Source organism: Sus scrofa, chromosome 17, assembly GCF_054392235.1.
Source record: "Sus scrofa isolate SSC_HxYL_T2T_F1_AM1 chromosome 17, Sscrofa_HxYL_maternal_Yorkshire_Landrace_v2.0, whole genome shotgun sequence".
In the NCBI taxonomy this organism is placed as follows: Eukaryota; Metazoa; Chordata; class Mammalia; order Artiodactyla; family Suidae; genus Sus; species Sus scrofa.
Window position 1 is genome coordinate 70,788,450 of NC_139399.1, and position 26,225 is coordinate 70,814,674.

General features: G+C 55.0%; 1 protein-coding gene and 1 long non-coding RNA gene across 11 annotated transcripts in view; one reads left to right on the plus strand and one right to left on the minus strand.

Annotated features, from left to right (window-relative positions):
- Positions 1-23,833, plus strand: LOC146395431 (uncharacterized). Of its 2 annotated transcripts, XR_014832961.1 has the most exons (7): positions 1-58; positions 3,361-3,437; positions 4,700-4,778; positions 4,866-5,134; positions 20,979-21,039; positions 21,800-21,982; positions 22,524-23,833. XR_014832961.1 is itself a non-coding variant. In XM_085004644.1 (6 exons), the coding sequence occupies exons 1-5, from the start codon at positions 252-254 to the stop codon at positions 20,980-20,982; spliced, it is 450 nt and encodes a 149-aa protein (XP_084860770.1). In that variant the 5' UTR covers positions 113-251; the 3' UTR covers positions 20,983-21,039; positions 22,524-23,833. The 2 variants fall into 2 exon arrangements, 1 of the variants encoding a protein (XP_084860770.1); XM_085004644.1 differs by lacking the exons at positions 1-58; positions 21,800-21,982 and adding an exon at positions 113-272.
- The window catches only part of LOC146395432 (uncharacterized), a 56,292-nt gene continuing 40,965 nt past the window's right edge, over positions 10,899-26,225 (minus strand). For 3 of the 9 annotated variants that reach the window (XR_014832962.1, XR_014832964.1, XR_014832963.1), the window contains 3 exons: positions 23,845-23,973; positions 22,704-22,787; positions 18,555-21,135 (listed from right to left, as the gene is read on the minus strand). This is a non-coding gene — a long non-coding RNA (uncharacterized LOC146395432). Of the gene's footprint in view, positions 10,987-11,862; positions 14,474-15,052; positions 16,948-17,392; positions 21,136-22,703; positions 22,788-23,844; positions 23,974-26,225 lie in introns of those variants that run through there. The other 6 variants (XR_014832969.1, XR_014832970.1, XR_014832968.1 and 3 more) reach the window with 6 other exon arrangements.

Genomic DNA, 26,225 nt, shown 5'->3' on the forward strand with positions numbered 1-26,225 from the left:
GTTTATTCAGAATTGTCACATTGAATGAACAAACACTGACACCTTATTATTAACTAAAGTACGTATTTTATTTAGGTTTCTTTTATTCTACCTTGTTCTGTCCCATCTCCCATCCAGGGCACCGCATGGCATATAGTCGTCATGTCTGTCTAGGCTCTCGGGGCTGTGGCAGTTTCTCTGACTCTCCTTGTCTCAGTAGCCTTGACAGGAACCCACACTCCAGGAGACGGGTTCATGCACCTCCTTGATGGATGCCCGAGCATCTACATCAGGTATTTGGAATTCTCCTGCATGGGAGATGTCTGTGTGACCTCATTTGTAAAAACACCTGTGCAGGAGTTCCCACTTTGATACAACAGGGTCGGTGGCATCTTGGGAGAGCTGGTACATAGGTTTGATCCGCGACCCGGCACAGTGGGTGAAGGATTCGGCATTGCCACAGCTGCAGCCTAGGTTGCAGCTGCACCTCGGATCTGATCCCTGGCCCAGGAACTCCACATGCCATGGGGCAGCCATAAAAGGAAAAACGAAAAACAGAAACCACTTGTGCAGTCATTTATGTTACCAGCGTGGACCCTGGAGAGTCGTTTTAAGCACCACAGGGGCTGCTCCTCCCACTTTGGCTGAGAGCTCTTCCCATCAGCCCCGCTTTCCTTTGACGTCATTCCATCTTTCCTTGTGGGCTTTTTGTTTTGTTTCTTGGTACTTCCTGATTTTCTGATACTTCAAGATTATCCTGGCTCAAATATCTACTCTCAGTTCTAGTAGCAGCCATCTCTTCAGTGATCCCTGGCTCTTCTTGCTGGGGGGATACTATGAAAAAGTTACCTATGGGACTGTATGTGCTCAGCTGAAGAGCACAGGAAATGTGTGCGTGTGTTCCCGCCCCTGTGTATCGTGGGGGTGCAGGGTGGGTGCTCCAGGGCTGCAGCACAGTGATTATTCTGAGTTAAAGCGACTTGAGAAGATGCTGATCCAAGCGGGCTGCTTTAGCCCTCGTCTGTCTCTCCCTGAGAGCAGGAAACAACTCTCTCACGGGGAAGGTGCTCTCCCTGCATTCGGGGGTGAAAGGACATCCGGAATTAAGGCCAAGAAGCCTGTACGTAATGCTGACCGACAGACCATGCAGAAAGCTACAAGTAATGAAAGAGTTTATCTGGGGTCCTAAGAGTTGCAGTTCTATGTGTTTCCGTAGTGTGTACAGTCGCCTAACATGCGAAAGGTCCCTGGTTCAAAACTGGGAAGAAACACGAGCACTTTCTTCTGGAGTTCCCACTGTGGCTCAGTGATAAAAACCCGACTAATATCTTTGAGGATGCAGGTTCAATCCTTGGCCGTGCTCAGTGGGTTAAGGATCCCACGTGGCTGTGGCTGTGGTGCAGGCCGGCAGCTACAGCTTTGATTCAGCCTCTAGCCTGGAACTTCCATATGCCACGGGTGCGGCACTAAAAAGACACACACAGAAAAAGTTGCAGAGACACACAGAAAAAGTTCTAGAGATGAAGATTCAGGTAAAACTGAAAAGTTCTGAGGAAGAGAAGGGCGGGGCTACAAAGACATAAAGCCATGATTTTGTTAAATTTGCCCTGCAAGTATTGTGGTCGGTTCTGCTGTAATTCCTTAAGGAGTCAGGAGCTGGTTTAGGGCAGGAGTAAGTAGCTAGGCTCTCTTGAGATGGTTTAGGGTTACGTCCGATAAGTATCTTGTCTCTGGTAGACGTTTTGAATGCCCTTGTAGGGGAGCAAAACTTGCCAGAGTCCAAAATGTCTCTTTGACATATGGATTATTTTGAGCTGGAAATAATCAAGACCCATAAAACTATCACGAGAGATAAATGCAAAAAAAAAAAAAAAAAAAAAAAAAGCTAAGTGTTTTTAGCAGAAATTTTTAAGAATCAGCATCTACTCTGTCTCATTGTTTTTGCTAGGCCCCAAAAGCATTTATTTACCAAACATTGCTTTTCCATATCCATGTGAATTGCTTTTTATCACCCGAAGTTCCACACCCCCACACAACACCCTCTTTTGTCTTTAGCTGAAGATACTATTGAAGGTGTGGGTATTGGCTCTGTTGGCAAGTTACGCAGTGTTCCTAGGTCTATCCCATGTCCTGTTTTGGGGTCACCCCGGAGGCTTGTCCCCCTGAAGTGGGTTCAGCCTCATGTCACCAGGGCAGCTTTCCTGGGTCACACTCACCACCTGCTTGTCCATTCCCAGTTCAGACCCAAAAAGGCAAGGCCCCGTTGGTCCCCAGCCCCATGGCTGTGCCCTGCTCCCCATTCCCCTCCTGCCTGGTCCCTCCTTCCCATGACCCTGTGGGGTCACCAGGAGCTCTCACAGCTTGGGGCAGGCTCTTTGCTCTGTCCTGAGGAAGCCTCCATGGTGTCAGGAAGAAGAAGCAAGAGGTACCCATGGGGCCTCCCTCACGCAGCACAGTGGCTGGCACCCACCTCCTGACCTTGTCACTCTGGATGAGCCTGGGTGGGGGTCCAAGGACCTGCAGTACCTCCTGGTTCTCATCTGTCCCAGTGCTGACTACAGAGGCCTCATGCTCAGCAACTCTGTGCTGGCCGCAGAGAGAGGATGCCCCTCCCAATGCACGGGGCTCACAAGGCAGGCCCCTCCCAGGATATGGAGCTCACCTGGGCAGTTGCCCAGCAGCCCCTGGGGCTCACAAGGGTAGGCACCTCCCAGGCACAGGGCCTACCTGGGCGGGCACCAAGACCGTGTTGGGCAAGCAGGAACCGTGCACAGAGCCCTCACTGCAGACCACCCCAGGCCACCTGTTGGTAAGGTCTGCTCCTGAGCCGTTCAGAGCAGGATCTGAACTAACAGCAGCTCCTGGGCAGGTCTGTGCCCCCAGGCTTCACTCTGTGCAGCCTCCCTCCACTGGGTTTTCCAGAGGCTTCCACTGTACCCAGGGTACCAGCTCCTGTCTCTACTCCCCTCCCCTCCTCTCCCTGACTCCTGGATTTCTTTCATGAGGGGAGGGTCTTCTTGAAATTGTCTCCTACTCATGGGCCAGTTAAAACAATCAGAAAACAAGCCAGAGATGCAGCCCTAAGTCTATCCTGACCCTCAGGGCTCACACCTGTTCCTTGTACCTGGCCATGCAGCAAGGCCCATTTTCTGCAACCAGGAGCCCCTGATATTTGAGGATTGGCTGACCTGGCCAGCCTGACCTGGCCAGCCAGCCCTTCCCAGGTGTGCTGGATTGAGGTCTCTATAAATAGCCCCTCCAGGCAGTGAGAGCACCTGCAGCACCTGACCTGACCTCGTCGGTAGCTGTGGGGCTGGGTTGGCGGGAGGGAGGGGCCACAGCCTTGTGGGTGGCCTGGTCTGAGTGCTGGACCTTCTGTAGGACTTGCCGGGCCACGATCTGCTGAAGAAGAGGACGAGTTACCCGCACCTGCCACTGGAAGTTCTCCCCAGGCAGAGGTGAGGAAGCAGGAAAAAAGGCAGTGGGGGCCAGGACAGGAGGGGTTACTCAGGGGGCAGAGAAAAAGCTTCCAGAAAAGCCCCTAGGCCAGGACCATCCCATGTGGCCTGAAGGCACCGGCTTGGCGAGCATGCTGTCACGGGCATGGCGCCAAGGCCTCTTGTCCAGCCTTTAAAGTCTTTGCATATATTCAGGTGGTTTACCTGGGAGGTGGGTAAGGCTCAGGTGCAGTTGGCCTGGGGTCAGGTAACATTTACTCAGAGACGCCTCCACGGGGTTCACCTGCTTTCCAATGAGGGTGCTCTTGTGGGGGCTGCTGGCTGCATGTGAGAAAATTCCCCACCTCTGACCAACCTCAGGACTGTTCACTGGGGTAGTGCCTGTCCTCATTCTGTTTTCGTCTGTGTAACTGGCAGGTTCTTAACTAGAAGGGGGAATGGCAAAAAAAGGAAAAAAGAAAAAAAGGGGGAGTTGTTCCCATCATGGCACAGCAGAAACGAATCTGACAAGGAGCCATGAGGTTGCGGGTTCCATCCTTGGCCTTGCTCAGTGGGTTAAGGACCCGGTATTGCTGTGAGCTGTGGTGTGGGTCCAAGACGCAGCCTGGATCTGATGTTGCTGTGGCTGTCGTGCAGGCTGGCCGGCAGCTGTAGCTCTGACTAGACCCCTAGCCTGAGAACCTCATATACCGCAAGTGCGGCCCTAAAAAGAAAAAAAAAAAAAAAAAAAAAAAGGTGAGTGGCAAAATTGAAAGTCACCAATGAGGCTTGAAAACCTTAGCCCACGTGAACAAGTGTAAGAACTTGGGGAGGCCGTGTGCAGTCTTTAGGGATGGGCTTCAAACTTGACCCCTCAACATTGTGGGGTCCAGCTGCTGCTTTAGAATTTCTGCAGGTCCAGTGCTGACTCTGAGGTCTCTCTAATCCAGCCTCTATCTGCCTTTAGAGAGACCCACACTTCCTGGATTCTACAGTGTGAGGTCTGTGTGGCTGTTCTGTGGCTTCTCTAACCAGTGACCACAAGCTGGGTGGTTTAAAGCAACAGAAATCCATCCTCCCCCCGTCCTGGGGACCCAGACATCTGAGATCAAGTGTCTCAGGGCTGAAGTCCCTCAGAGGCTCCAGAGGAGGGTCCCTCCTGCCCTTTCCAGCTTCTGGGGTGTCCAGGGGTCCCCAGGCTCATGGCTGCCTCCCTCCATCTCTGCCTTGTCTTCACGTCGTTTCTTCTTCTGTGTCTATGTCCCTCTTTTGTCTCTTATCAGGACTCTGAAATTGAATTTCGGGCCCCCCCAACCCAAGATGACCTCCTCCCAACTACACTTGGAAAGACACTTTTCCCAGGTATGGCCCTGTTCACATGTTTTGGGGACACTGCTTTTGGGGCCACCATTTAATGTATTCTGTGCGTAAAATAACCCTCATTTTAAGAGAAGACCAAGGTGCTGTGTTGACGGGCACAGACGCAGCCACGGGCGTGCGGGTCTGGGGAGAATGAGGACCCTGGAAGCACCTGGAAAGGAGCAAGGCCTGGCTGCGTCGGAAGCTGAGTGCTTCCGCCACTTCACCCTGTCGGTGGAGAGGAGCCCAGCGCCGAGTCCGGGAGAGGCTACCTTGCAGAGCCGGCCCCTCTGGGAGTCCATCCTCGGTGGCATCAGGCGACTGATGACTACGGGCTTCAAGGCATCACTTTCCGGCAGGTGATGACGGCACTGTCCCTTTAGGCTCAGCAAGACTAGAATGGGGGGTTGGAAGGAGACGCGTTTGGGAGCGTGTGAAGCTGGTTGTCAAGGAAACGTCCCCTTTAAGCTGAAGGCAGACCTTGGGGAGTTGGACTCCAGGCACCTTTTAAAGGGGCTGCCCTGAAGCACCCTGACCTGAGAGGTGGTCTCGGCACAGGCTGTGGTTTGAGGGAAGTGTGATGAGATGAAGCCTTCCTTTCTGTTCCTGAAGGGGAGGGTTTTACAGGCACTTCAGCTTTCAGGGCGAATGTCTGTTACTGGAACAAAGTGCTCCCCCTGCAATGGGCTGAAGCTCAAGATGTCTCTGTCCCCTTCATGGGAGGGTCCAGGGCAGGGGGTGTCGGGGCCCAGGCTCTGTCCCCCTTGTTTCTCCTCCCTGCTTCTGGGTGGAGGACTCCAACCAGGAGGGGGTGGGTGTACCACGCCCTGCGTCCTAGGACAGAGGCTGGCCCAGGCCCCACCACCTCCACCTCTTCCCCTCGGTATCAGGAGATGCTGTGCCCCAGCTGCAGGGGTGGGCAGGCTGGGGGCGGGGGCAGGGCACCATGAGCGGGTAACGGATTACGGGCTGTGGTGGGCGCCGGGCAGCTCTGCTGCAGCAGGGTCACCAGGGCACTAGCGCACGTCTCTGGGTCCTGTGAAGTGGGACTGCACGTGGGCGTGAGCTCTCTGGTGCTTGTGGTTCTAGAAGTCACGGAGGAGGTGTCCCCCAGCAGGTGAAGCTCATGTCCCCAGTGGTGGTGAAGCCAGATCTGAGGTTCAGACGGGTGTGGCCGCGTGTACGGGACAAAACCAACGCGTGTGCATGTAGATCAGGCGCGCGGGGCTGCCTGAACTCTCCTCTCGCGCGCCCTCCCCGGGGACCCTCCTCAGCTGCGGAGGCTCCGTAGCTCACGTGCAGGGGATGGAGCGTGCCCAGCCTGAGGCCTGATTTGCCCTGCGTCTGAGTCTGCTCGGTGCTGCCACATCAAATGCCCGAGTCCAGGCGCTTACACAACAGACCTGTCTCCTCGCCTGGATGCTGTCTGAGATCAAGGTGTCTGCAGGTTGGTTCCTCCCGGGGCTTCTCTCTGCGTGTGGACCTCCGTCTTCTCCCCATGTGCTCACGTGGTCGCCCCTGCGCCTGTGTCCTGGTCTCTTCTTGTAGGACCTCTGTCCAATTGCATTAGAAAAACCCCATCTCCAAAGACAGTCATAGCCTGGATTCCTGGGGGTTAGGGATCCAGCATGTGAGTTTTATGGGGACACAGCTGAGCCCACATCCTCCTGCTTAGGAACTAGCTGGGCCTCTGTGCCTCCTTCCCTCAAATTCCATGGCCGCGGGTGTGGATGTGTGACATCCCAAGGAGAGGCCACCTGTCCAGATCTAATTAGGGACAGCACAGGGCCTTAGTTGGGGAGATGCAGGACCTTAGTTAGGGAGGGGGTAGGGACCGAGTTAAGAATAGTTCAGGGCATTTGTTAGGGATAGAGCTGGGCTTTGGATAGGGACAGCTTAGGTCTAGTTAAGGAGCCCTCAAAGCCTTACTTAGGGAGAGCTTAGGGCATTAGTTCGGGACAGTATTGCGCCTTATTAGTGACAGCGCAGAGCCGTAGTTAGGGACAGCTTAAATGTAGTTAGGAACAGGGCAGGCCCACCTCAGGGACAGTGCAGCACCACAGTCAGCAAAAGCACAGGGCCTGAGTGAGGGACCTTGCCCAGCCTTAGTTAGGGACACTGCAGTGCTTTAGGTAGGGACAGCGCAGTGCCTTAGTAAGGGACCTTGCCCAGACTTTGTTAGGGACAGCTCAGGGCTTTAGGGACACTGCAGTGCTTTAGGTGGGACAGCACAGGGCCTTAGTTAGGGACACTTAAGTCCAGTTAGGGATACAGCGAGGCTGAGGTCATGAATGAAGGGTGGGAGTGCAGCGGTATTTTGGTGGGCAGGCTGTGCTCATCTCTGTGCCCTTTCTCTTGAGATTTCTCCCCAACATCCTGCTTGCCTTTGCACCTGAGCCTCTTCTTCCTGTCCGGTGTCATGGGGGTCTGACTTAAAGGCGTGTCTTGTGACTTAAGACAGGGTGACCTAAAGCTGGCTCTCCTGACTCAATGGGGCAGCAGGGCAGCTGAGTGTTTTACGGTCGTTAGGGTTAGGGTAAGTTGGGGTGAGTGTCCTGGGAGGCTTTGAGAAATACCCCATCTGTAGGGGGCTCTTCATTGTGCTTAGAGGGAGAGGAGGAACAAAATCAAGCTGGCAGGTGCTGGCGCCCCAGGGCTGCTGAGGGAGACGGAGGAAGGACTGAGAGTTGCTGTTAGAGCACACGGCCACTAGAGGGTGTCAAGAGCCCCAGCAGCGCCCCCGCCCCCACTGCAGCTCCCTGGCTGCACCTCCAGGCTCAGATGTAGGAGATGGGTCAGTGGAGCCCCAAGGGGGTGCCCAGAGCTTTGGGCTTGGGTACAGGGCACCTCTGACCACCTGCCCCGGTTTTCCTCATCTCAGGGGACATACTGCCTTCACACTGTGGTTCAATTCTTGTCTGGTCAGGTTGCCCAATGGCTAGAGAGTGTGACAGGCTGTCTCGGGTCTGAGTTCCCTTTGATTGTTTGGAGGCACAGCTCTGGACCCAGAATTACCTGGCTTGAATCTTGGACCTGCAGTTTTCTCAAATCAGGCTGGCATGGCGTTTGGCTTCTGGTCGTGAATGCAGTGTGTCAATGTGGGGGTCTTTTGGGGGTGATCTGTGCTCATCTTTGTGCCTTTTCTCTTGAGAGTTCTCTCCAAAGACCCTCCTTCTTCCATCTTAGCTGCTTCCTTCTGTCCTTGACCCCTCCTGGGGGAACCTGAATTAAGAGGGGCTGATTGATTTAAAGCCAGCCTTGTGATACAGTTTGACTCAAAATAGTGGGGTGGGTGGGGAGGGGTATGCGTCCTGGGAAACACTGAGAGAAAAATACCCCCTCGGTATGGCATTTCACTGTAGGAGAGGAGAAACAAAGTCAGCCTGGCAGGTACCTGGGGTCTGTCAGTCCAGCCCCTGGGGTGGGGGAGGGAGACGGGAGGAAGGGCTGAGTTTATAGAGCCTATGGCTGCTAGGGGGCATTGCAGCACCAGAGGAGCCCACTGCTTTCTGGAGGCCCCTCTAGGCTCAGAACTGGGGATGGTATGGGGTGGGCAAAATCCCAAGGATGTGCCCTGAGAAAAGGGTTTGGTACCCGGTGCCCTCTGGCCAAATTGCCGCATGTCACAGAGGGGACATGGTTCTGCCTTATGTATGTGGGTGACTTCCAGCCTGGTCTGGTGGCCCTTTGGCCAGACATTTGGACAGGCTGTCTGGGGTCTGATTGCCTTCTGGTTGTCCAGAGGCAGAACTCTGGGCCCAGAAATACCTGGCTTGAATCCTGGGTGTGCTGTTTTCTAGAATCAGGCTTGCAAGGGGTTTGGCCTCAGGAAAGCTGGGCTGGTGGTCGTGAATGGAGGGTGTGAAAGGGGTGCTATTTGGGTGGGGGAGCTACGCTCGTCCTTGTGCCCTTTCTCTTGAAATTGATCCCCAGCTTCCTTTTCCCTTCCATCTGAAAGCCTCCTCCTCTGCCCAACTCCTGTTAGGGGGGAAAATGCCTAAAACCCGGTGACATGAGGAAAGGGTGCGAGGTTACTGATTTAAAGCTGGGCCCCAGGGCTTAAGGGTCCAGATGGATTTAACAGCCACTCCTGTGAACTAAAAAGCAGGGCGGCTGAGGGATGGCAGGCTGGGGGGTGGTGTCAGGTGGGGCGAGGGCCCTGGTGGACCGAGAAAGCCGGGCCCCCTCTGCAGGGCCTTTCCTGGTGCTCATGTTAGGGCACCGTTGACTGAACCGCTGAAACCGCCCCCCCCCCCCCCCCGGGCCAGGCAGGACCCCAGCCCTTGCAGGAGTTGTGTCACAGCAGGTGGCCCTGAGGAGAAACACGGTGCTGCCCTGGAGACAAACCGGGAGGGTTGGGAGGGAGCGGGAGGGGGGCAGATGATCAGCCTCCCTGATCCGTAGGCTCCGTCTCAGCTGAGAAGCACATGTGCCACCAGGAAGGCCCCCGGTCCCGTAACACCTGAGGCTTCAAGCCACATGGCCGAGCCGTTCTCCTGGGCTCCCTCCCCTGCTGCCCTCCGCCTGGGCGTCCTTCCCAAGAAGCCTCTCCCTCTGCCAGCCGTGTGTCTCCTCAGACAATTCATTTCCCAGTGTCAGACAGGAGCCCACACTGGGCCCTGGAGGGGTCCCCTTCTGCCGCAGCTGGCGACTCTGCCAAGGCACCTTCCTCACCGGGACTGATATTCCGACCATCAGGCCCCGGCTCTGCTCCCTCATCCCCCGCTTCTCTCAGTCTGGCCACTCTCCCTCCCGCTGAAACCTCTGAAGACTCCGCATACTTCCATTTACTGTCGGCGCTGAGGCCGAGCAGGCCCTGGGGCGTCCTGGGAACAAGCCTTCCTGGGTCCCCCGCTTCGGGTTTTTAGGGAACCAGCTTCGGCCTCCGTGACCTCCCCTGAGCTCCCAAAGGGCAGGTTCAAACTGCTGCTCATCAGGGAAGGGAGGGGAGGCAGAGACAGGAGAACAGTCAAGAGGCAGCAGGGCAGCCCCAGGACCGAGTCTTGGATCCTCTTCAAGGAATACCCATAACAGCCTCTGAGTCCCTCTGCAGAACGAAGCCCCCAACACGTGACAACCAGAGTGGAGGACCCCCAGAACCAGTCCTGGGGCCACGAAACACCGACTCTGAGGGGGAGTGAAAGCTTGCACCCACCCCCGCCCTTGTCTGGGCCCCTATTTTCTGTCCCAAACTCTAAAAGCACCTCCTGTTCCAAGCAGAGTCTTGGGGAGGAAGGCTGCTGATTCAAAGCCTTCTGTCCTGACTTAAATAGGAGGGTTGCTGATTTCAGGGAGTGGATAAAGTCGGGTGTGGTGAGTGGCCTGGCTGATTGTGAATAAGTCACAACCCCCACCATCGTGCATTTGAGTGTGATGAGAGGGAGACAGATAAGAAAACCACGCAGGCACGTGGCCCAGGCAAGGGCAGACCAGGGTTCCTCTGGGAGGCAGAGGAAGGGCTGAGACTGGCAGTTAGATGCTGCGTCCAACAGGTGGCGCCTGAGTGACAGCAAACCTCCCCACCAGTGCCCCCACCGCTGCAGCTCCCTAACCACAGAACCAAGCTCAGATCAGGGTAGAACATGATTGGTGGAGGCCCAAGTAGGTTCCCAGACATTTGCCTTTGGCTACACGGTGCCTCCAACACAGTGGCCCAATGTGCCTCAGCTCAGAGAAAGATGAAGGTTCTGCCGTCCCATCTCAGGTTCCGTCTCTGCACAATCGTGTGGTCCAGTGGGTGGAAAGTTTGACAGGCTGCCTGGGGCATGAGCACCCTTTGCTTGTTTGGAGGATATCACTGGATCCAGAAATTCCTGGCTTATTTTAGAATCCGGCTGGGGTGACATTGGCTTCTGCGAAGTGAGGCTGTTAGCGGTCAGTGTGGTGTATCACTGGGGTGGTGGTGTGGGGGCAGGTCTCAGCCATTTCTGTGCCCTTTCTCTCTTGAGATCTCCACCTCCTCCTTCCCGCTCCACCTGAGCCACCTCCTCCTCTGGATGTAGGATTCCTACCTACATCCAGGGGAAGCGAATAACTGGGAGGTCCTGGATCTCAAGCCAGGTGCCAGGGCTGAGGGCTGCTGATTGATGGCCAGTGGGCTTTGTTGACTGACCAAGCAGGGTGTTTGATTTCAGGGAGTGGGGTGGTCTTGGGGGAGTGCCCTGGCCGATTTGAGATAGGCCTACACCTGCTCTTCATGTATTTCAGTGCGCTGTGAGGGAGAGGAATTAGGAAATCAGGCTGGCAACTGGCCCAGGCCAGTGCAGACCAGGGTCCTGGTGTGGGAGGCAGGAGGGTTGAGAATTGCTGTTAGAGCAGCTGGCCACCAGAGGGCATTAGAACAGCTGGCACCAGAGAGCAGCGGAGCTGCTCCCCCGGCTCGGACTTCACCTTCAGGCTCCAAGAAAATCTAGAAATGGGTCCTTAGCACCAAAGGAGGTGCCCAGAGCCTTCCATTTTGGTACATGGTGCCCCTGACCCTCTAACCAAATTTGCCTCCTCTGAGAGAGGAGAAATAATTCTGCCATCACATCTAAAGTTCAATTCCTGCATGGTCAGGTATCCTCATGGCTAGAGAGGTGACAGCCTGTCTGGGGTCTGAGTGCCCTTTAACTGTCTGGAGGCAGATCTCTGGATCCAGAAATACCTGGCTTAAGACTGTTTTCCAGAATGGGGCTGGAGTGCACTTTGACTTCTGGAACCCTGGGCTTCTGGTTGAGAAAGGTACCAGGGTTTACAACCAGTGGCTACTTTGGGATGGTCTGTGCTCCTCCCAGTGACTTTTCTCTCCAGAGGTCTCCTCCACAACCTCCTCCCCCCCTCCCACCTGAGCCTCTTCCCCCTCTGCCGAACCTGGGGACAAAGAACCCAACCAAGTCCGAGTAATGTGTAGAAATGCTGGGTGAGCCTTGATTTCAAGCTGGGTCCAGGGCTGAAGGGTGCTGCCTGATGCAAAGCCTGCACATTTGACCTCAAATGGGGCTTGTTTTTGTCTGATTTCAGGGAGTGGGTTTGGGTCGGTGTGGGGGGAATTGCCCTGGTGACTTTGAGATCGTCATAACCCCGCCTACAGGGTATTTCAGAAGGCGGAGAGGGAGAGAAGGAAATTACACTGGCAGCAGGTCAGAGCAGAGCTGGGCTCCACTGAGGGAGGCAGAGGAAGGGCTGGGAGCTGCTGTTAGAGCCCAAGTCTCAACAGAATGTGCTGGGGCACCGGCAGAGCCCCATCTGCAGCCTCCCTGGCTGCACCTTCAGACTCAAACACAAAGTTGGGGATGGGTTGGGGAGGCCAAAAGAGGGGCCCAGAGCTCATTCTGGGTTACAGGGCACCTCCAAGACGCTGGGCAATTTGTCTCCTCTCAGAAAAGGGGACAGTTCTGCCATCGCATCTCAGGTTCGATTCCTGCATGGTCCAGCGCCCAATGGCTAGGGAATTTGACAGGCTGTCTTGAGTCTGAGTCTCTTTTGATTGTTGGGAAGCACAACTCTGGACCCAGAAATACCTGGCTGTAATTTTGGCCATACAGTTTGCTAGAATCAGGCTGGTCCATGTGGAGCTGAGCTTCTAGAAGTCTGGCTTTGTGGTTGTGAATGCACTGTGTCATCCCAGTTGTTTCTGGGGACAGGCTGTGCTCGTACCAGTGCTCTTTCTCTCTAGAGATCTCCTCACGCTCTTTCTTCACTCCCACCCGAGACTCTTCTTCCTCCGACAGACACTTGTTCCAAGGAAGCTACCTGCAAACAGGTAGTGTGAAAAAGGCCTTGGTTTCATGCTGGTTCCCAGGGCTGAAGGGTGCTGACTCATTCAGAGCCTGCTCACATGACTTATAAAGTGGGCCCATTGATTTCGGGGTGTGTGGTGGTGTCGTGCAGGGTGAACGTCTTGCTTGAAAGTGAGCTACTCATACCTGGCTGGTAGTGTATTGCATTGCTCCGAAAGGGAGCGGAGCAAGGACCTGAGGCTGGCTGGTGCCCCAGGCCAGTGCACGCTTCTGCTGTGGGAGGCAGAGGAAGAGCTGAGAGCTGCTGTTAGAGCACATGTCCGCCAGAGGGCGCCAGCGCACAGCAGCGCTCCCTGTACCTACCTGTTTGGATCTCCACGCTCAGAAGGGGATTGGGGTTTCACCCTTGGATCTTCGACATGGTGCGTGGAGCCTGGTGTTTGTGTTCATGGTGCCTCTGACCCTGTGACCCAATTTGCCATCAGGTGTCTAATTCAATTCCTGTCTGGTCAGGTGGCCACAAGAAGAGAGAGTTAGACAGGTGCCTGGGGTCGGAGTGTCCTTTGCTTGTTTTCAGACAGAACTCTGGACCCAGAAACACCTGGCTTGAATGTTAGATGTGCAGTTTTCTAGAATCAGCCTGGAGGGGAGCTTGGCTTCCGGAAAGCTGGGCTTCATTCGTGAATGTAGTGTGTCCATGAGATAGACTTTTGGGGAATGGGCTGTGCTTATGGACGGGATCTTTCTCCCCAGAGATTTCCACAACCTCCATCTTCCAACTGTACCTGAGCCACTTCGGCCTCTGCAAGACAGGCATTAGAAGGAAGCTGTCTAAATGCATGCAAGGTGAATCATGGCTGGGTTGTTTAGGATTCCAAGCTGAGTCCCGGGGAGGAAGGCTGCTGATTCAAAGCCTGCTGTCCTGACTTAAATTGCAGGGTTGTTGATTTCAGGTGGTAGATAAAGTCAGGTGTTGTGAGTGGCCTGGCCATCTGTGAGACAGTCACAGCACTGTCCGCAGTGCATTTGAGTGTGCTGAGTGGGAGACGGGTAAGAAAATCTCATTTGCAAGTGCTCCGGGCAAGGGCAGAGCAGGGTTCCTCTCTGGAAGGAAGAGGAAGGGCTGAGACGTGCTGTTATGGCTCCTGCCCACCAGATGGTGCCAGAGCGACAGCAGAAGTTCTGCTCCCCCAACCCCCGCCCCTCTGCAGCTCCATGGCTGCATCAACAGGCTCAGATACAGGGTGGAAAATGATTGGTGGAGGCCCAGGAGGTTCACAGATATTTGCCTTTGGGTATGTGGTACTTCCAACCCTGTGGGCCAATGTGCCTCAACTCAGAGAAGGATTATGGTTGTGCCGTCACATCTCAGGTTCAGTCACTGCATGATCAGGTGGCCCAATGGGTCGAGAGTTTGACAGGCTCCCTAGGGCCTCAGTGCCCTTTGCTTGTTTGATGTACAACACCGGACCCAGAAACCCCTGGCTTAAATCTTGGGTGTGTGGTGTTTTAGGATCAGGCTGGTATGATATTTGGCTGCTGGAAAACTGGGCTTTTGGTGGTGAATGCAGCTATCTGAGGTGGTGGTGTGGTGGGCGGGTCTCAGCTTCTCCCTCTGCCCTTTCTCTCTAGAGCTCTCCACCTCCTCCTTCCTGCTCTGCCTGAGCCTCTTCCTCCTCTGGGGTGGAGGCTGTGCCAAGGAACCTGCCTAAATCCAGGGAAAATGAATAAAGCCTGGGAGGTCCTGGATCTCAAGCTGGGGGCCGGGGCTGAGGGGTGCTGATTGATGGCCAGCAGGCTCCATTGATTACCAAGCAGGGTGTCTGATTCAGGGAGTGGGATGGTCTGGGTGGGATGAGTGCCCTGGATGACTTTGAGATAGTCCTACCCCATCCATCATGCATTTCTGTGCACTGGGAGGGAGACAAGTGAGGAAATCAGGCTGGCAAGTGGCCCAGGCCAGTGCAGACCAGGGTTCTGCTGAGGGAGGCAGAGGAAAGACAGAGTTGCTGTTAGAGAATATGGCCACTAGATGGCGCCATAGCACCAGCAGAGCCACCCCTCTGCATCACCCAGACTTCACCTTCAGTGTTCAGAGGCAAGGTTGGAGATGGGTCCTTGGGACACCAAGGAGGTGCCCAGAGCCTCCCATTTTGGTATGTGGTGCCTCTTTCCAAATTTGCCTATTCTGAGAGGGGGAAATATTTCTGCCATCACATCTCTGGTTCAATTCCTGCATGGTCAGTTGTCCCAATGGCTAGAGAGTTTGACAGCCTGTTGGAGGTCTGCCCTCTGACTGTAGGCAGATCTCTGGATCCAGAAATACCTACTTGGAGTCCTGGGTGTACCATTTCTATAATCAGGCTGGAGTGCAGCTTGACTTCTGGAAAGCTGGGCTTCTGGCTGTGAGGTACCAGAGACTCCACCTGGTGGATATTCTGGGATGGGCTGGGCTGGTCCCTGTGCCTTTTCTCTCCAGAGATCCTCCAAAACCTCCCCCTGCCCTCCTGCCTGGTCCTGTTGCTGCTCTGCCCACCCCAGTGATAAGGAACCCACCCCAGTCCAGGTAACATGATGAAAACCTGGGTGATCCTTGATTTCAAGCTGGGTCCAGGGCTGAAGGGTGCTGACATTCAAAGACTGCTCATTTGACCTAAAAAGAGAGGTGTATGGCTGATTTCAGGGATGGGTTTATGTCAGGGGTGGGTGTAGGTGCTCCGGCGACTCTGAGATAGTGATACCTCTGCCTGTAGGGTATGTCAGTGGGCTGAGAGGAGAAGAATAAGGAAATCATGCTGGCAGGAGCCTGGACCAGATCAGAGCAGGGTTCGGCTGAGGGATGCAGAAGGCGGCCTGGGAGTTGCTTTTAGAGCCCATGTCCACCAGAGGGTGCCAGAGGACGAGCAGAACCCCCTCTTCTGCTCCATGGCTGCACTTTCAGACTCACATTCAAGGTGGAAGATGGGTTGGGGGTAGCCAAAAGAGGTGCCCAGACCTGGGGCTGGGTTACAGGGCACCTCCAGTCTCTGGACAATTTGCCTCATCCCAGAAAAAGGGACATGGTTCTGCCATCGCATCTCAAGTTCAATTCCTGCATGGTCTGGTTAACTAATGGCTAGAGAGTTTGACAGGCTTTCTTGGGTCTGAGTCTCCTTTGATTGTTTGGAGGCCCAGCTCTGGACCCAGAAACACCTGGCTTGAATTTGGCTGTACAACTTGCTCGAATGATGCTGGTCCACCTGGAGTTGAGCTTCTGGAAGGCTAGTCTTCTGGCCGTGACTGCAGTGCGTAAGCCTGGTGGTTTTGGGGGGCAGGCCATGCTCATACCCCTGCTGTTTCTCTCTGGAGGTCTCCTCATGCTTCTTCTCCCCTCCCACCTGAGCCTCCTTTCTCCTACGTCGGACACCTGCTGCAAGGAAGGTACCTAAAACTGGGCAAGGTGAATAAAGGCTGGGGTGGTTCCTGGTTTCTAGCTGGGTCCCAGGGCTGAAGGGAGCTGATTGATTTGGAGCCTGCTCACATGACTTAGAATGCGGGTCCTTGGTTTCAGGGTGTGGGGTCATGCCGTGTTGGGGGGGAGGGTCCTGGCCGACTGTGAGAGAGTCATGCCCCCACCCGCAGTGTATCTCAGTGTGCCCGAGAGGGGGAGGAGCAAGGGCATCAGGCTGGCAAGGGGCCCAGGCCAGCACAGACCAGGCTTCTGCTGTGGGAGGCAGAGGCGGGGCTGAGAGGTGCTGTTAGAGGGTATGTCCGCCAGAGGGCGCCAGCGCACAGCAGGGCCCCTGCAGCTCCCTGGTCGCATCTCCAGGCTCAGAAGGGGGTTGGACATGGCCCCATGGAATCTCAAGGAGGTGCAGGAGCCGGGTGTTTGAGTTCATGGTGCCTCTCACCCTGTGGCCCAATTTGCCTCAACTCAGTGACAGAATGGAGTTTGCCACTTGTCTGATTCAGTTCCTGTCTGGTCATGTGGCCCTAAGATGAGGGGGAGAGAGAAGCTGTCTGTGGTCTGAGTGTCCTTTGCTAGTTTGCAGACCTCTGGACACAGAAACACCTGGCTTGAATGTGGTACATGCAGTTTTCTAGAATCAGCCTGGCAGGGAGTTTGGCTTCTGGAAAGCTGGGCTTCTGGTCATGAATGCAGTGTGTTTTGTGGTGGTCATTTGGTGGGTGGGCTGTGATCATGGCTGGGCTCTCTCTCTCCACTGATCTCCAAAATCTGTCTTTCCTCTGCTCCTGGGGTGCTTCAGCCTCTGCAGGACACCCATTCAAAGGAAGCTGTCTAAATCCATGTAAGGTGAATCATGGCTGGATTGAGACCCGGGGAGGGAGGCTGCTGATTCAAAGCCTGTTGTCCTGACTTAGGTAGGAGGGTTGCTGAGGTCAGGGCATGTGGTAAAGTCAGGTGGGGTGAGTGGCCTGGCCGTCCGTGAGTCAGTCAACCCCTTGCCCATCTGCATTTGAACACACGGAGAGAGAGACAGGTAAGAAAATCATGCTGGATAGAGCCTCAGACTAGTGCAGAGCAGGTTCCTCTGTTGGAGGCAGAGGAAGGGCTGGGACTGGTCATTAGGGCCCATGTCTGCCAGATGGCTCAGGAGTGAGGGCAGAGCTCCGTCCCAAAGACACCCCTCCTGCTGACAGCAACTCCATGGCTGACTCACCAGGCTCAGATACAACATGGGAAATGATTGTAGGTTCCAAAATATTTCCATTGGGATACATCGTGCCTCTGACCCTGTGGCCCAATGTGCCTCAACTCAGAGGACTAAGGTTCGGCCACTCCATCCTGGGTTTAATCTCTGCATGATTGGGTGGCCCAATGACTAGAGAGTTTGACAGGCTGCCTGGGGCCTGAGTACCCTTTGCTTATTCGAAAGACAACACTGGACCCAGAAATCTCTGGCTTAAATCTTGGTTGTGGAGAGTTTTAGAATCAGGCTGGTGGGGAGTTGGCTTCTGGAAATGTGGGCTTTGGGTCATGAATGCAGCCATCTATGAGGTGGTGGTGTGGGGGGTGGGTCTCAGCCTCTCCCTCTGCCCTTTCTCTCTAGAGATTGCCACATCCTCCTTCCCACTCCGCCTGAGCCACGTCCTCCTCTGGGGTGGGGGGAACCTACCTAAATCCGGGGGAAGTGAATAACATCTGGGAGATCCTGGCTTTCAGGCTGGGTGCCAAGGCCGAGGGGTGCTGATGGAGGCCTGCTGGCTCTGTTGACTTACCAAGTGTTTGATTTCAGGGAGTGGGGTGGTCTCCAGTGGGGTGAGTGCTGTGGAAAACTTTGAGATGGTCCTTTCCCTGCCCATCCTGTATTTTAGAGTGCTGCAAGGGAGAGGATTTGGCAAATCAGGCTGCTAAGGTCCCCAGGCCACTGCAGACCAGGATTCTGCTGTGGGAGACAGGAAGGGCTGGGAGTTGCTGTTAGAGCAGATGGCCACCAGATGGCGGCAGAGCACCGTTGGCGCCCCTCCCTGCAGCTCCCAAACTTCATCTTAAGGCTGAGAGGCAAGGTTGGAGATGGGTTTTTAGCATCCCAAAGAGGTTCCCAGAGCCTTCTGTTTTGGTATGTGGTACTTCGGACTCTCTGGCCAAATTTTCCTTCTCTGAGGGAGGGGAAATAATTCAGCCATCACATCTATGGTTCAATTCCTGAAAGGCCAATTGGCCCAGTGGCTAGAGAGTTGACAAACTGTCCCCTTTGTTTGGAGGCTCAACTCTGGACCCAGAAATACATGGATTATTTTCTGGCCATGCAGTTTGCTAGAATCGGTCTGTTCCACATGGAGTTGAGTTCTAGAAAGCTGGCCTTCGGGTAGTGAACACATTGTGTTAAACCAGGGGTTTTGGGGGGACATGCTGAGCTCATTACTGTGTTCTATCTCTCCATGGATTTCTTCAAGCTTTTTCTTCCCTCCCACCTGAGCCTCTTCTTCCTCTGCCAGACACCTATTGCAAGGAAGACATTTACAAACAGGTACCATGAACAAAAGCTGGGTGGTGCTTGCTTTCAAGCTGGGTCAAAAGGCTGGAGGGTGCTGATTGATTTGGAGCCTGCTCACATGATTTACAAAGCGGGGTCTTTGTTTTCAGAGTATGGGGAGGTGTCATGTGGGGTGAGGGTCCTGGCCGACTGTAAGAGAGTCATGCCCCTGCCCATAGTGTATCTCAGTGCGCCCGAGAGGGAGAGGAGCAAGGACATCAGGCTGGCAAGTGGCCCAGGCCAGCGCAGACCAGGCTTCTGCTGTGGGAGGCAGAGGAAGGGCTGAGAGGTGCTGTTAGAGGGTATGTCCACCAGAGGGCGCCAGTGCGCAGCAGAGCCCCTGTGGCTCCCTGGTCGCATTTCCAGAAGATTAGTGTCTGACCAATGGAACTTCAAGCATGTACTTGGAGCCTGGTGCTTGTTTTCATGGTGCCTCTGACACTGTTGCTCAACTTGCCTCAATTCAGCAAGGGGATGGAGTTCTGCTATCACATGTCTAATTCCTGTCTGGTCACGTGGCCAAAATATGTATGCGTTTGACTGGCTGTCTGTGGTCTGAGTGTCCTTTGCTTATTTAGAGGCAGAACTCTGGACCCAGAAACACCTGGCTTGAATCCCGGATGCGCAGTTTTCAAATCAGCCTGGCAGGGATTTTGAATTCTGGAAAGCTGGGCTTAAAGGCATGAATGTAGTATGTCCATGAGATGGAATTTCCAGGGCAGACTGTGCTCAGGGCTGGGCTCTTTCTCTCCCGAGAGCTCCACAACCTCCATCTTCCCTCTGCACTGGAGCCACTTCTGCCTCCACAGGCGCACATTTGAAGGAAGCTGCCTAAATGCATGGAAGGTGAATCACGGCCATGTTGTGTAGGATTCCAAGCTGAGTCCTGGGTAGGTAGGCTGCTGATTCAAAGCCTGCTGTCCTGACTTAAGTAGGAGGGTTGCTGATTTTTGTAGTGGGATAAAGTTGGGTGGGGTGAGTGGCCTGGCCGACTATGCGACTTTCATGCCACTGCCCATCATGCATTGGAGTGTGCTGAGAGGGAGGGTGCTATGACAGTCACGCTGACAAGTGCCCCACGTGAGTGCAGAGCAGCGTTCCTCTGTTGGGTGTAGAGGAAGGGCCGAGACTTGCTGTGAGTGCCCATGTCAGATGGTGCCAGAGCACCAGCAGAACCCCCTCTGCGGCTACATGGCTGCACTTTTGTCCTCAAATATATGGTTGGAGATGGGCTGGTGGAAGCCAAAAGAGGTGCCCAGAGCTGGGGGGCTTAGCTACAGGGCACCTCCAAGTCTATGGACAATTTGCCTCATCTCAGAAGAGGGGACATAGTTCTGCCCTCTCATCTAAGGTTTAATTCCTTCATGGTCCACTGGCCCAATGGCTAGAGATTTTGATAGGCTGTCTGGGGTCTGAGTCCCCTTTGATTGTTTAGCAGTATGACTCTGGACCCAGAAATACCTGGCTTGAATTTTAGCCCTAGAGTTTGCTGGAATCAGTTGGTCCACTTGGAGTTGATCTTCTAGAAATCTGGAATTCTGGTTGTGAACGTACTATGTCAACCGGTGGTTTTTTGGGGCTAGGCTGTGCTGAGGCCCAGGCTCTTCCTCTCTAGAGATCTCCTCATGCTTTTTTCCCCCTCCCACCTGAGACTCTTCCTCCTCTGCCAGACACCTGTTTGAAGGAGGCTACTGCAACTTGGTAACATGAATAAAGCCTGGGTGGTCCTCGGTTTCTATCTGGGTCCCAGGGCTGAAGGATGCTGATTGATTCAGAGCCTGCTAAAGGGACTGACAAAGTGGGGTCACTGATTTCAGGAGGTGTGGGGAGAGTATCCAGGGCGATTGTAAGAATTTCATACCCCCTGCCCCCATAGTGTATCTCAGTGCGCCTGGGAGCAGGAGGAGCAAGGGCATCAGGCTGGCAAGTGGCCCAGGCCAGCGCAGACCAGGCTTCTGCTGTGGGAGGCAGAGGCAGGGCTGAGTTGCTGTTGGAGCACGTGTCCGCCAGAGGGCGCCAGCGCACAGCGGAGGCCCCTGCAGCCCCCTGTTTGCCTGTCCAGGCTTCCAAGTGGATTGGAGAGGGACCCATGGAACCTCGAGGTGGTGCCTGGAGCCTGGTTTGTGTTCATAATGCCTTGGACCCTGCGGCCCAATTTGCCGCAACTCAGTGAGGGGACAGAATTCTTCCATCACGTGTCTAATTCAATTCATGTTTGGTCACGTGGCCCCAAAATGACGGAGATTGACAGGCTGTCTGTGGTCAGAGTGTCCTTTGCTAGTTTGCAGGCAGACCTCCAGTCCCCAGAAACACCTGGCTTGAATGTGGGATGTGCAGTTTTCTAGAATCAGCCTGGCAGGGAGTTTGGCTTCCGGAAAGCTGGGCTTCATGTCACGAATGCAGTGTGCCTGTGCTGTTGTCTCTTGGGGGGGGGGGGGTGGACTGTGGTCATGGCTGGGTCTTTCTCTCCAGAGAGCTCCACAACCTCCATCTTCCCTCTGCAGTTGAGCCGCTTCAGCCTCTGCGGGACACCCACTCGAAGGAAGCCGTCTAAAGCCATGTAAGGTGAATCACAGCTGATTTGTTTAGGATTCCAAGCAGAGTCCCAGGGAGGAAGGCTGCTGATTCAAAGCCTGCTGTCCTGACTTAAAAGGAGGGTGGCTGATTTTGGGGGGTAGGATAAAGTTGGGTAGGGTGAGTGGCCTGGCCGACTGAGACAGTCACTCCCCTCACCCCCCATTGTGCATTTCAGTATGCTGATAGGGAGATGGGTAAGAAAATCACACAACAGGTGCCCCAGGCCAGTGCAGAGCAAGATTCCTCTGTGGGAGGCAGAGGAAGGGCTGAGACTTGCTGTGAGGGCCTCTGTCCACCAGCCTGAGCTGGAGCAACAGCAGGGCTTCCCCGACCCCCACCTACTCTCACCACCATGGCCGCATCACCAGGCTCAGATTCAGGGTGCAAAAGGCTTGGTGGAGGCCCAAGTGGGTACCCAGACATTTGTATTTGGGTACTTGGTGCCTCCTACGCTGTGCCTCAGCTCAGAGGAGGATTAAAGTTCGGCCACCACATTTCCGGTTCAATCTGTGCCTGATCAGGTGGCCCAATGGCTGGAGAGTTTGACAGGTGGCCTCGGGCCTGAGTGCCCTTTGCTGGTTTGAAGCACATTGCTGGACCCAGAAACCCCTGCCTTAAATCTTGGGCGTGCAGAGTTGTAAATCAGCCTGGGGTGATATTTGGCTTCTGGAAAGCTGGGCTTTTGTCAGGAATGCAGCGCAGTGCTGTGGGGGCAGGTCTCAGCTTCTCCCTGTGCCTTTCTCTCTAGAGAGCTCCACCTCCTCCTTCCTCCTGTTCCACCTGAGCTGCTTCCTCCTCTGTGGGGGACTCTGTCAAGAAACCTACCTCAACCCAGGGAACGTGAATGATGCCTGGGAGGTCCTGGATCTCAAGCCAGGTGCAGGGCTGTGGGGTGCTGATGGAAGCCACCTGGTTCCACTAACTTACCAAGGTGTCTGATTTCAGGGAGTGGGGTGGTCTCAGTTGGGGTGAGGGCCCTGGCTGACTCTGAGATATTCCCCCCATCATGCCTTTCAGTGCGCTGTGAGGGAGAGGACTTAGGAAATCAGGCTGGCAAGGGGCCCAGGCCTCTACCGGGAGTGTAGACCAGGCTTCTGCTGTAGGAGGCAGAGGGAGGCCTGAGATTGTTAGAGCAGATGGCCACCAGATGGCACCAGAGTGCCCCCTGCTGCATCGCCTGGACTTCACCTTCAGGCCCCCAGGCAAGATTGGAGATGGGTCCTTGGTCTGGTGGCCCAATGGCTAGAGAGTTTGACAGGCTAACTCGGGTCTGAGTCCTGTTGGTGGTTTGGAGTTACAACTCTGGACCCAGAAATACCGGGCTTGGATTTTGGCCCTACAATTTGCTGGAATCAGGCTGGTCCCTGTGGAATTGTACTTCTGGAAAGGTGGCCTTCTGGTTGTGAAGGCACTGTGTCAGCACAGTGGTTTCGGGCGCAGACTGTGCTCATACCTGTGCTCTTTCTCTCCAGAGATCTCCTCAAGCTTTTCCTTCCCTCCCACCTGATCCTCTCCCTCCTTGGCCAGACACCTGCTGCAGGAAAGCTACCTAAAACCAGGTAACTTTTACAAAGGCTGCAAGGTCCTTGGTTTCATGCTGGGTCCCAGGGTTGAAGGGTGCTGACTGATCAGGGGCTGCTCACAGGACTTACCAAGTGGGGTTGTTGATTTCAGGGTGTGGGGTGAGTTCCGGCTCTGAGATTGTCACACCCCAGCCCGTAGCGTGTTTCTGGGCGCTGAAAGGGAGAGGAGGAAGGAAATCACACTGGCAGTGCCCCCGGGCCCTGCAGAGCGGACTTCTGCCGTTGGAGGCTGTCAGGGCTCCGAGTTGCTGTTAGAGCAGCGCATTCTGGTCAAAGGGCTCTGGAGAACCCCGGAGACCCTCCTCTCCTTCAGGCTGAAATACGTGGTTGCCGATTGTATGACGAGACCCCACGGAAGTGCTCGGGGCTGAGATGGGGTTACAGGGCGCCTCTTACCATCTGGCCAATTTCTTTCACCTCAGGATACTGGCATAATTGCTCACACATCTTTGGTTCAAATTCAGCATGTTTCTCTGATAAATGACCAGAAAATTTGACAGGCTCTCTGAGGGGACAAGCAAATTCCTGGCTTGAATCTCGAATGTTCAGGTTTCTGAAAGCGGGCTGACATCACGCCCTCTCCTCTTGGGTGTTCAGTTCGCTGAGAGGAAGGGGCAGAGGACACTCACGCCGGTCTGTGCCCAAGACCAGTGCTTCAAAGGTCAAAGCCCCATCTTTAGCCCTGTTGTTTCTGGACCCAAGGGTCTGCCTCTGGAGAAACAGGGCCAGCTGACCCAGGGAGCCTGTCACACTCTGGCCCTGGGGCACCGATCTGGCTGACATGCCCGCCAGATGCTGAGGGCACAGCTGTGTCCCTGCCCTGAGGTGAGTCCGTTTGGCCAGAGCCGTAGAGGCTCCCTGTTTCCAGCCCAAGCCTCTGAGCATGTGCTGAGGGTCCCACAGTCCTCCCTCAACTGCACCTCTGAGCCCGGAGTCTCAGCCAGGCGTCTGCCAGGGGCTCTGCCTGGGCTGGGGTTCAGCCTGGCGACCTTCATCTAACACCGTCTCTCAGCCCTTCCTCCTGTTTCTCAGCTGCCCTAGAAGCTACCCGGGCCTTGGGCCTGAGCTGCTCGATTTCATTTCTCCTCAGCTGCTGAGCCGAATGAATGCCCTAGACGCTGGAGTATTTCTCTCACAGTCTCCCCGAGTGCTCACCCCAACTTACCCCACCCCAATACATAAAAACCCCTGCATCCCCACCATTGGGTACCTTCTTTAAATCAGTCCCAGCTGCCTTCCCTTCTCAGGCCCTTCCCTTAGTTCTGCTCCTTGAAACAGCCATTGCAGACAGGACATAGAGGTTCAGATGGAAGGGGAAGAAAGAATCCGGGGAGAACTCCTGAAAGATAAAGCAAGGGGTTCCTGTCTGCCCCCTCAAAATAGCACCACTTTCACAAGCTCCATTCATGACCACAAGCCCCGTTGGACACATGATGACTTTACAGAAGCTGCAGGATTGGTAATTGCGAGGCCAAGATTCAAGACAGATATTGTGGGTCCAGTGTCCCTGCCCCCTGAGAAACAAAAACAAACCAACCCCAGAGAACGTGTCCACCTCTCTGGCCTCTGGGCAGCCAGAGCCGGGTGGAACTACCCATCAGATGCAGAAAGCACATGTCTTTCTGCTCCCTGAGGTCAGTCGATTGGTGCCAGAGAGTCAGTGGTGCCCTGTGAGCCATCTTAACACATCCTAGGGCTCCCACTAACCCCTCTTGGCACCACCTCGTAGCCTGGAGGTGCAGCCAGGGGGCTTCGGATGGGCTTTGTCTGTGCTCTGGCCCCTTCCGGAGGCCGTCTCCTCTAACACTGACTCTCAGCCTTTCCTCCTGTTTCCCTCAGCGGCCCCCCAGGGCTCTCCTGGCCTTGGGCAGCTGCCAGCCTGATTGAATTCCTCCTCACCTTCTAAGCCAAGTGAAGTGCCCAGAGAGAGGGGCAATTCTCTCAAAGACTCCCAGCACACACACCCCCACCCCACCTTAATGCATTAAAATCCTTTTAATTACCCTACTTTAATTCCCGAGAACCACCTTTAAGTCTGCTCCCTGAAACAGGGCTTGGGGACAGGAAAACGAGGCCCCAAAGGAAAGAGAGAGGGAATTTGGGGGAGGGTCTTGAAGCACAAAGCCTAGCGATTTGCACAGTCGCCCAGAGGAGCCAGCACCACTGTTAGGCGCTCCATTCCTGACCATCAGCCCCTTTGCCGCAGGACAGTGACCTGGGTGGGGGGCGGGGCTTGGCAATTGCGAGGCCAAGATTCTAGAGAATTTCCTGTCCAGGGTCCTGCCTCTGAGAAACCAAAAGCAATCCATCCCCAGAGAACCTGTCAAACTCTCTGGCCCCTGGGCCACCCAGGCAGGCTGGAAACGCCCATCAGATGCTGAAGGCACAGCCATGACCCCTCCCTGAGGTGAGGCCATTTGGGACAGAGAATTAGAGGCACCCCAACCACCCCCAAATCAATGAGCCTGTGCTGAGTGCACCCACATTCCTTCTTCCACTTGGGCTCTGAGCCTGAATGTGCTGCCAGGCAGCGGCAGAGAGTCTCCGCCGGGGCTCTGTGCGGCCTGGTGACCATCTGCTCTGACCCCATCTCTCAGCCCTTCCTCCCGGTTCCCTCAGCAGCCCCTGCAGCTACCCTCTCCTTGGGCCCTGGCCGCTTGATTTCACTGCTCCTCAGCCACCCAGCACAGTGAAGTACCCCAGACACTGTGTCCTTCTCAGTCTCCCACATGCAGCCTACCCGATCCCCGGACATTCAAAACCCTCTGCCTCCCCACCCACTGCTTCTTGAGTCTTTAAATCAATCCGCTTTCATTCGAAAGACCTGCCTTCAAGTCGGCTCCTTGCGATACAGAGGTAGAGGCCAGGAAAAAAAAAAAAAAAAAAAAAAAGGCTCAGATGGAAAGTGAGGTTTGGGGAGACGTCTTGAGGAAGAGACCCAGGGCTTCTCCAGCCGCCCCCAGAATTAGTGCCGCAGCTCTGAGCTCTGTTCATGAGCATCCGCCCCTTTCACACTGGACGACGGACCGCGTGGAGGCCGGCGGCCCGGAACCTGTACGAGTCCAGAGTCCTGCCTCTGAGAAAACAAAGGCTGCATTTCCTCCCACCAACAGCCGTTCCCACGGCGGCTCAGCAGGATGTGCTGGCCTCGGACCCCTGCCAGCTGGATGTCCTCCCCCCTCCCCTTTAGCGCAAGGACTGCCCAGCAGCCGGGGCCTTCTCTTCTCACAGGCGCCCAGAGCACTCACCTCGGCCGCCACTGCCCCAAGCGTGAGACTCCCCACCTCCCCGCCTCTTGGTTCCTGAGCACCTTGTTTGGTTTGTTTTTTAGGGCCACACCTGCAGCATATGGAAGTTCCCTAACCCTAAATGGAGTGATGGCTGCTGGCCTACACCACAGCTCAGAGCAATGCCGAATCCTTTAACCCAACAGACCCCTTTTCCAAATGACAACCTCCACAAGCCCAAGGTTCAAGACAGGTGTTTCTAGGTCCAGAGCCCTGCCCATAAAAACAAAGGACAGTCTGACCCCAGGGAATGTGTCAAACCCTCTGGCACTTGGGCCACCCAAGGAGACTAGAAAGGCCCATC

What these genes read in the sequence shown, in the direction of transcription:
- LOC146395431 (XM_085004644.1), top strand. Translation starts at nt 252, where the DNA reads ATGCCCGAGCATCTACATCAG. An exon ending in TGCCCGAGCATCTACATCAG is followed by an intron (nt 273 to 3,360) that starts GTATTTGGAATT and finishes GACCTTCTGTAG; the next exon opens with GACTTGCCGGGCCACGATCT. An exon ending in GAAGTTCTCCCCAGGCAGAG is followed by an intron (nt 3,438 to 4,699) that starts GTGAGGAAGCAG and finishes GTCTCTTATCAG; the next exon opens with GACTCTGAAATTGAATTTCG.